At 40.5% G+C, this 9,470-nt stretch overlaps 1 protein-coding gene across 1 annotated transcript; it reads right to left on the reverse strand.

Moving 5' to 3' along the window:
• Window positions 1-3,118: 3,118 nt before the first annotated feature.
• LOC108286311 (60S ribosomal protein L10-like) lies at window positions 3,119-3,882 on the reverse strand. The gene has a single exon (XM_017504010.2). It carries the CDS (start codon window positions 3,833-3,835, stop codon window positions 3,191-3,193), a length of 645 nt encoding a protein of 214 aa, XP_017359499.1. The 5' UTR covers window positions 3,836-3,882; the 3' UTR covers window positions 3,119-3,190.
• Window positions 3,883-9,470: the final 5,588 nt, after the last annotated feature.

Consider the following 9,470-nt stretch of genomic DNA (forward strand, 5'->3'; position numbering starts at 1 on the left):
CTGGGATTACAGGCACGCGCCACCATGTCCAGCTAATGTTTTGTATTTTTAGTAGAGACGGGGTTTCACCATGTTGACCAGGATGGTCTCGATCTCTTGACCTCGTGATCCACCCGCCTCGGCCTCCCAAAGTGCTGGGATTACAGGCGTGAGCCACCGTGCCCGGCCCATGTTGTCCTTTTATAGCCGTATCCACTTCCTTCCTGACACCATTCCCTCTTTAATACCTGGCAACTTCTAACCTTTTATTCTATTCTTAATTTTTGCGGAGCCTCCACACTGTTTTCCATGATGGTTGTACCATTTACATTCCCACCAAAAGTGTAAGAGGATTCCCTTTTCTCCACATACTCACCAACATATGTTATATTATGTCTTTTTGATCATGGCTATTCTAATAGGTTTCAGGTGATAGCTTCTTGTGGCTTTGATTTGCATTTATCCTAATGAGTAGTGATGCTGTGCACCTTTTTGTATATCTGTTGACTGTCTTTATATTGGAAAAAATATCTATTTTGGTTCTTTGCCTGTATTTTAATCAAGTTACTTGTGTTGTTTCTTTATTTGCTATTAAGTTGTGCAAGTTCCTTATAAATTTTGGATATTAACCCCCTCCTGCAACGTTGAGAAAGAAAAACAAAGGTGGAGGCATCACACTTTCTGATTTCAAATTACATTACAAAGCTACAGTAATCAAAACAGTATGATACTGGCATGAAAATATACATATAGACCAATGGAACAAGAGTAAAAAGCCCAGAAATAAACCCAGGCATATACAGTCAACTAGTTTTTAACAACGCCACTAAGAAGACACGAAAGGAGAATCTCTTCAATAAATGATGCAGGGGAAACTAGATCCACATGCAAAAGAATAACAGTGGACTCATATTTTATCATATAAAATTTAACTCAAAATATATTATAGACTTAGACATAAGACCTGACAACTGTAAAACTGCCAGAAGAAAACAGGGGAGGTTCCTTGATACTGGCCTTGGCAGTGATTTTTTTTTTTTTAATATCGCAGCTAAAGCTCAGGCAACCAAAGCAAAAATAATTAAGTGAAATTACAGCAAACTAAAATGCTTCTGCACAGCAAAGAAAACAATCAACAAAATCAAAAGGTAGCCTGCAGATGGAAGAAAATATCTGCAAGTCATATACTCTTGAGAGTTCTTTATGTATTCTGTATTCTAGTTCTTTTTCAGATACGTGCTTTCCTAATATTTTCTCCCATCATGAAGACTATCTTTCCATCCTCTTAACAGTCTTTCACAAAGCAATGGTTATTAATTCTGATAAAGTCTAATTAATCAATTTTTTCCTTTTATGGATCATGTATTTGGTGTCAAGTCTAAGAACTCTTTCCCTAACAGTAGGTCCTAAAGGTTTTCCCCTGTGCTCTTTTCCAAAGTTTTCCTAAGTTGTAATTTTTGTACAAAGTGTGAGACTTAGTTCAAGGTTTTGTTGTCATTGTTGTTTTGCCTATGGGTGTCCAGTTATTCCAGCATGATTTGTTGAAAAGGTTGCCTTTTCTTCATTGGGCCATTTGTTCCCCTTTGTTAAAAGTCAGTAGGGTGTATTCAGCCAAGCACGGTGGCTCACGACTGTAATCCCAGCACACTGGGAGACTGAGGTGGGCGGATCACTTGAGGTCAGGAGTTTGAGGCCAACCTGGCCAACATGGTGAAACTTCTTCTTCACTAAAAACACAAAAATTAGCCCAGGATGGTGGCACATGCCTGTAGTGCCAGCTACTCGGGAGCACTGAAGCTCTCGGGAGGAGCCTCCACACTGTTTTCCATAATGGCAGTACCAGTTGACATTCCCATTGACAGTGTAAGAGGGTTCCCTTTCTCCACATCCTCACCAACATATGTTATATCTTGCCTTTTTGATAACGGCCATTCTAATAGGTTTGAGGTGATAGCTACTTGTGGTTTTGTGTTGCATTTACCCTAGTGATGCTGTGCACATTTTTTGTATATCTGCGGACCATTTTTATATTTGGAAAAATATCTATTTAGAATCGCTTGAACCTGGGAAGTGGAGGTTGCAGTGAGCCGAGATTGCACCACTGTACTCCAGCCTGGGTGACAGAATGAAACTCTGTCTCAAAAAATAATAATAACTTTTTTAAAAGTCAGAAGGTTATATTTGTATGAGTTAATTTCTATGTTCTATAATCTGTTCCAATGATCTATGTATCTCTGCCTCCACCAATAAAGAAGGTACTGGCAATTACTGTAGGTATATAAGTCTTGAAATCAGGTACACTCATTTCTCATACTATATTCTTCTTTCTCAAAATAGGTTATTTTGAAAATTATTCCAGTTTGTCTTTCTATATACATTTTAGAATAATCTGGCCCATAACTACAAAAAAATCTTGCTGAAATCTTCCTAAGAATTGTGTTAAATCTACATATCATTTGGGGAGAACTGACATCTTTGCTATGTTAAATCTTCTGGTCCATGGAAACATGTCTCTCCATTTATTTATATAGTCTTTAAATTTATTCATCAGCATTTTGTAGTGTTCATCATAAAATTCCTATACATGTTTTGTTAGATTTAAACCTAAGTGTTTCTCTTTTTTTAGCAATTTTAAATCATATTTTATCTTATTTTTTTGAATGATTATAAATGGTATCATATTTTAAATTTTGGTATCTGCATGTTCCTTGCTAGTATATGGAATACATACACTGGCAAGCATGTAGAAATACAATTGATTTTTACATGTTTATATGGTATTCTGTGATGCTGTTAGACTCACTAGTTCTAAGTTTTTGGTTGATATCTTGAGATTTTCTACATAAACAATCACGTCATCTGCAAATAGAAACAATTTTATTTCTTTCTTTCTGATCTATAAGGATTTTAGCATCTATGTTTATCAAGGATATCAGTCTGTAGTTTTCTTTTTTGGTTGTGTTCTTTCTTGGTTTTGGTATTAGGGTGATGCTGGCTTCATAAAATGAATTAGGGAATGTTCCTTCTTTCTCTATCTTGTGGAATGGTGTCAAAAGAATTGGTACCAATTCTTTGAATGTCTGGTAGAATTCTGCTGTGACTCCATCTGGTCCTGGACTTTTTTGTTGTTGGTAATTTTTTTTTTTTTTTTTTTTGGACAAGAAGTAAATTTATTGGTTCATATTATGAGGGGGCAGCACAGTGGAAGCCCTCATGAGTGCAGGGCCCGCCACTTGTCCAGAGGGCCACGATTGGGGATGTACTTAGCCCCACAGCCATCTGGGATGAGCCGCTTCTCAGCCACCAGGTCTTCAAATTCATCGGCATTGAATTTGGTGAAGCACCACTTCTTTGAGATGTGGATCTTCTGGCGGCCAGGGAACTTGAACTTGGCCCTGCGCAGGGCCTCAATCACATGCTCCTTGTTGTGCAGCTTGGTGCGGATGGACATGATCACTTGTCCAACGTGAACCCTGGCCACAGTGCCCTGGGGCTTTCCAAAGGCACCTCGCATTCCTGTTTGGAGCCTGTCAGCCCCAGCACAGGACAACATCTTGTTGATGCGGATGACGTGGAAGGGGTGGAGCCGCACTCGGATATGAAAGCCATCTTTGCCACAACTTTTCACCATGTACTTATTGGCACAAATTCGGGCAGCCTCCAGGGCTTCAGAGGAGAGCTGCTCATATTCATCTGATACCATGTGGCCACAGAGCGGAAACTCATCCACTTTTGCCTTCTTCCGCCCCAGGTCAAAGATGCGAATCTTGGCATCAGGGACACCTCGGCAGAAGCCAGACTTTGGGTACGGCTTGTTCTTACAATATCGGTAACAACGGGCGGGGCGGCGGCCCATAGCGACACCAGGATCTTCAGTGGCGTGCCTAAGGAAAAGAGCTTGTTGGTAATTTTTTAATTACCATTTCAATCTAGCTACTTGTTATTGGTCTGTTCATGGTATCTAATTCTTTCTGATTTAAGCTAGGAAGGTTGTATTTTTCCAGGAATTTATCAATGCCTTCTGGGTTTTCTAACTTACACATGTAAAGTAGCCTTGAATGATCTTTTGTATTTATGTGGTGTCAGTTATAATATCTCCTGTTTTGTTTCTCAGTGAGGTTACTTGGATTTTCTCTCTTGGGTAATCTTGCTAATGGGCTATCAATTTTATTTATCTTTTCAAAGAATCAGCATTTTCTTTCATTTATCTTTCATATTTGTTTGTTTGTTTGTTTCAATTTCATTTAGTTCTGCTCTGATCTTGGTTATTTCCTTTCTTCTGCTGGGTTTGGGTTTGGTTTGTTCTTGTTTCTCTAGTTCCTTGAGGTGTGACCTCAGATTGTCTGTTAGTGCCCTTTCAGACTTTTTGATGTAGGTGTTAAGGGTTATGAACTTTCCTCTTAGCACTGCCTTAGCCATATCCCAGAGGTTTTGATAGGTGGTGTCATTATTGTCACTCAGTTTAAAGAATTTTTAAATTTCCACCTTGATTTCATTTTTGACCCAATGCTCATTCACAAGCAGGTTATTTAATCTCCATGTATTTGCATGGTTTTGAAGGTTCCTTTTGGAGTTGATTTCCAGTTTTATTCCACTGTGGTCTGAGAGAATGCTTGATATAATTTCAATTTTCTTCAATTTATTGAGGCTCCTTTGACAGCCTATCATATGGTCTCTCTTGGAGAAAGTTCCATGTGCTGCTGAATAGAATGTGTATTCTGCAGTTGTTGGACGAAATATTCTGTATATATCTGTTATGTCCATTTGTTCCAAGGTATAGTTTAAATCCATTGTTTCTTTGTTGACTTTCTATCTTGATAACCTATCTAGTGCTGTCGGTGGAGTATTGACATTCCCCACTATTGATGTGTTGCTGTCTATCTCATTTCCTAGGCCTATTAGTTATTGTTTGATAAATTTGGGAGCTCTAGTGTTAGGTGCATATATGTTTAGGATTGTGATATTTTCCTGTTGGACAAGGCCTTTTACCATTATATAATGTCCCTCTTTGTCTCTTTTAAGCATTGTGTTGCTTTAAAGTTTGTTTTGTCTGATATAATAGCTACCCCTGCTTGCTTTTGGTGTCCATTCACATGAAATGCCTTTTTCCACCCCTTTAAGTTTACATTAGTCCTTATGTGTTAGGTGAGTCTCCTGAAGGCAGCAGATAGTTAGTTGGTGAGTTCTTATCCATTCTGTGGTTCTGTGTCTTTTAAGTGGAGTATTTAGGCCATTTACATTCAATGTTAATATTGAAATGTGAGGTACCATTGCATTCATCATGCTCTTTGTTGCCTGCACACTTTGGGTTTGTTTCTGCTTTTTAAACTTGTATTTTTGTTTTATAGGTTCTGTGTGATTTATGCTTTAAAGAAGTTCTGTTTTGATGTGTTTCCAGGATTTGTTTCAAGATCTAGAGCTCCTTTTAGCAGTTCTTTCAGTGGTGGTTTGGTAATGACAAATTCTCTCAGCATTTGTTTGTCTGAAAATGACTGTGTCTTTCCTTCATATATGATGGTTAGTTTCACTGGATACAAAATTCTTGGCTGATAACTGTTTTGTTTGAGGAGGCTGAAGATAGGGCCCCAATCCCTTCTAGCTTGTAAGGTTTCTGCTGAGAAATCTGCTGTTAATCTGATAGATTTTCCTTTATAGATTACCTGGTGCTTCCATCTCACAGCCCTTAAGATTCTTTCCTTCGTCTTAACTTTGGATAACCTAATGACAATGTGCCTAGACAAAGATCTTTTTGTGAAGAATTTCCCAGGGGTTCTTTGAGTTTCTTGTATTCGCATGTCTAAGTCTCTAGCAAGGCCAGGGAAGCTTTCCTCAATCATTCCCCCAAATACATTTTCCAAGCTTTTAGAATTGTCTTCTTCCTCAGGAACACTGATTATTCTTAGGTTTGGTTATTTAACACAATCCCAGACTTCTTGGAGGGTTTGTTCATATTTTCTTATTCTTTTTTCTTTGTCTTTGTTGGATTGGGTTAATTTGAAGACCTTGTCTTCAAGCTCTGAATTTCTTTCTTCTACTTGTTCAGTTCTATTGTTGAGACTTTCCAGAGTATTTCACATTTCTTAAAGTGTATCCAAAGTTTCTTGATTTTTTATCTTTTCTTTAAGCTATCTATCTTCTAGAATATTTCTCTTTTCACTTCTTGTATCATTTTTTGGATTTCCTTGCATTGGGCTTTGCCTCTCTCTGGTCCCTCCCTGATTACCTTAATAACTAACTTCCTGAATTCCTTTTCAGATAAATCAGGAATTTCTTCTTAGTTTGGATTCATTGCTGGTGAACTAGTGTGACTTTAGTGGGGGGTATTGATGAGCCTTGTTTTGTCATATTACCAGGGTTGGTTTTCTGGTTCCTTCTCATCTGAGTAGGCTCTGTCAGAGGGAAGTCTAGGGCTGAAGGCTGTTGTTCAGATTTTTTTGTCCCACAGGGTATTCCCTTGATGTAGTACTCTCCCCCTTTTCCTGTGGATGTGGCTTCCTGTGAGCTGAACTGCAGTGATTGTTTTCTCTCTTCTGGGTCTAGCCATCCAGTGAGTCCACCCAGCTCTGGGTTAGTACTGGGGGCTGTCTGCACAGACTCCTGTGATGTGAACCATCCATGGGTTTCTAAGCCGTGGATACCAGCAGAGCCTGTTCCAGTGGAGGTGGCAGAGGGTGCAATGGACTCCATGGGAGTCCTTAGCTTTGGTGATTTTATGCTCTATTTTTGTGCTGGTTGGCATCCTGCCAGGAGGTGGTGCTTTCCAGAAAACATCAGATATTGTAGTGCGGAGCAGGACTGGCAGTGGGCAGGGCCCTAGAACTCTCAAAATTATATGTCCTTTGTCTACAGCTACCAGATTGGGTAGGGAAGGACCTGATATCAAGTGGGGGCACGGCTAGGCATGTCTGAGCTCAGTCTCTCCTTGGGCAGGTCTTGATGAGGCTGCTGTGGGAGATGGGGGTGAGATTCCCAGGTCACTGGAGTTGTGTATCTAGGAGGATTATGGCTGCCTCTGCTGAGTCATGCAGGTTGTCAGAGAAATGGGGAAAAGCAAGTCACAGGCCTTATCCAGCTCCCACGCAAACCGAAGGGCCAGTCTCACTCCTACCCCCGCAAAAGCCCCAAATCTGTTTCCTGGGGAGGGCAAGTTGAGCTTGAAAACTTGCCCAAGGCTTTTTGCCTCCCAGCTGGGAAAGAAAAGGGCTTTAGTTCTTCCTCTGCCTGTGACGTCTGCAAGCCAGATTCATGCCCTCCCCCGAGTACTGGCCAGGAGGCTTCTTGCCCCATTCAAATTGTTACAAAGTTCAGCTAGAGAAGTCCTTGTCCCTGTGGAGTTTTGCCTCCTGCTCCTCTGGCCAGTCTCCCGATGGATCCTGGTGGTGCCAGGCAGGAAAGGGCTGCTTGGGGATCCACTGAGCTCCCAAAGCCTCCCTGTTGCTTCCTCCATCCCTGCATTTCACTCAGCTCAGCTCTCTAACTTGACTCAGCTCCAGGTAAAGTCAAGAACTTCTCCCTCAAACAGACCTTCGGCTTCTCCATTGGGGGTGTGTGGGTTGGGGAGAGGAGGGTCTCCCTTTCCCACTTCCACAGTTGGGGCACTCACAGTATTTGGGGTGTCTCCAGGGTCCTGCAGGAGCAGTCTACTTCCTTCAGAGGGTCCGTAGGTCCTCTCAGGATTGCTGCTTTGTTCTTGCAGTCGATCTCAAGCTAAAATTCACAATGCAGTCCTCTGCATACTGCTCTGTCCGGAGCTTCCATCTAGTCCTGCTTCCTGTCTGCCATGATCCCTGGTCTTGCTAATGTTAAAATGTGAGCACTGAATGAAGAGACCCACCCAAGCAGGCTTTGTGTGAGCAACATGGCTGTTTATTCACCTGGGTGCAGGCAGGCTGAGGCTGAAAAGGGTGTCAGCAGAGGGTGGTGGGATAGGAGTTGGTTTTATAGATTGGGGCAAGTGGTCAGTTAAAGGCGGTAATCTCTTTTAGGGAGGGGAAGGGCGTCATAGCATGCATGGTCACAAGGGTAGGGGTTATCTATTACAAATAGGCATGATCATAAGGGTGTGGGTTATCAGTTGCAAACAGAGGGGAGGGTGTGGTAAATTACATAATTACAGGGGTTGGGGTCTTGAGAAACCCAATGTCCAAGGGGGAAATTCTGCAAGGCTGAGCAGGAACAATGGTTGCAGGTTGCAGGTGGAGAGAAATTAGTTGAGGCAGGAACAAGTTGTTTCACTTCTTTCTGTGGCCACCTGGTTACTTGCGGTCACGTCAGATTTTCTGGCTTCTAGGGACAATCCAGAGGTGTACATGCAGGTCAGCAAGGCTAAAATGGCCAGGCTTGGACTCAGAGGCCTAACAGCTAATATTTTGTTAAGGATGTTTGTGCCTGTATTCACGAGGAATATCTGTAGATTCCTTTTTTACGTGGTCTTTTCTGGGTTTGCTCTCAGGGTAATACTAGCTTCATAAAATAAACTGAAAAGTGTTCTCTTCTGTTTTCTGAAAGAGATTTTATAGACTTTAATTCTTCTTTAAATATTTAGGAGAATTCTCTAGCAAAGTCATCTGGACATGGAGATTTAATTTTTGAAAAATTTCAAAATATTATTTTGGTTTCCTCAAGAGTTTACAGGGCTAGTAAAAAGATCTATTTGTGATAGTGTATGTTTTTTTGAAGAATTGATCCATTTCATCTAGGTTGTCAAATTTGTGTTTATATTCTTCTTTCACTTCTATCACTTTTTGCTTCACATACTTTGCAACTCTATTTATTCGTCCTTACACATTTAAGATGACTATATTTTCTGATAGATTGACCCTTTTATCTATATAATGTCTCACTCTGTGTCTGCTTATTTTCTTTACACTGAGGTTTACTTTATCTGTTATTAATAAAACCACTCCTACTTTCGATTATTATTTGCATAATGTATCTTTTCCCATCCCTTTATTTTCGACCTGCCTGTATATCATATTTGAAGTGAATTTGTGGTAGACAGCATGTAATTGGGTTATGTTTTTAAATATTCTCTGCATATATCTATTTTTAATTGGCATATTAGACTGGAACCAGGTGACTTCTTGAATCCCTTTTACATCTTTTGTGTCCCTGCTCAGCACACTTAAGCTTCCCTCCACCTTCTTGAACCTACGGAATATAGTTGTAATGACTGTGTTTATTGTCCTTGTCTTCTCATTCTGTCATCTGTCATCTAATTTTTCCGGGTCTGTCTATATGGATTGCCATTGTGGGTCACATTTTCCTGCTTTTTTTCCATGCCTGGTAATTTTTTTATTGAATGCCAGGCGTTGTGAATTTCACCTTGTTTGGGCACTAGATATTTGTATTCCTATAGACTGTCTTGAGCTTTGTTCTGTGACACCGTGAAGATACTTGAAAACAGTTTGATCCTTTCAAGGTTTGTTTTGAAGCCTGTTAGACAGATCAGAGAGGCCTTTACTCCAGGGTTAATTTTCCCCACTCCCGAG

This window comes from Cebus imitator, unplaced genomic scaffold (genome assembly GCF_001604975.1).
Source record: "Cebus imitator isolate Cc_AM_T3 unplaced genomic scaffold, Cebus_imitator-1.0 Scaffold317, whole genome shotgun sequence".
In the NCBI taxonomy this organism is placed as follows: Eukaryota; Metazoa; Chordata; class Mammalia; order Primates; family Cebidae; genus Cebus; species Cebus imitator.

Coding starts and splice junctions, on each gene's coding strand:
- LOC108286311 (XM_017504010.2), bottom strand. CDS start 3,835: ATGGGCCGCCGCCCCGCCCGTTGTTACCGATATTGTAAGAACAAGCCG.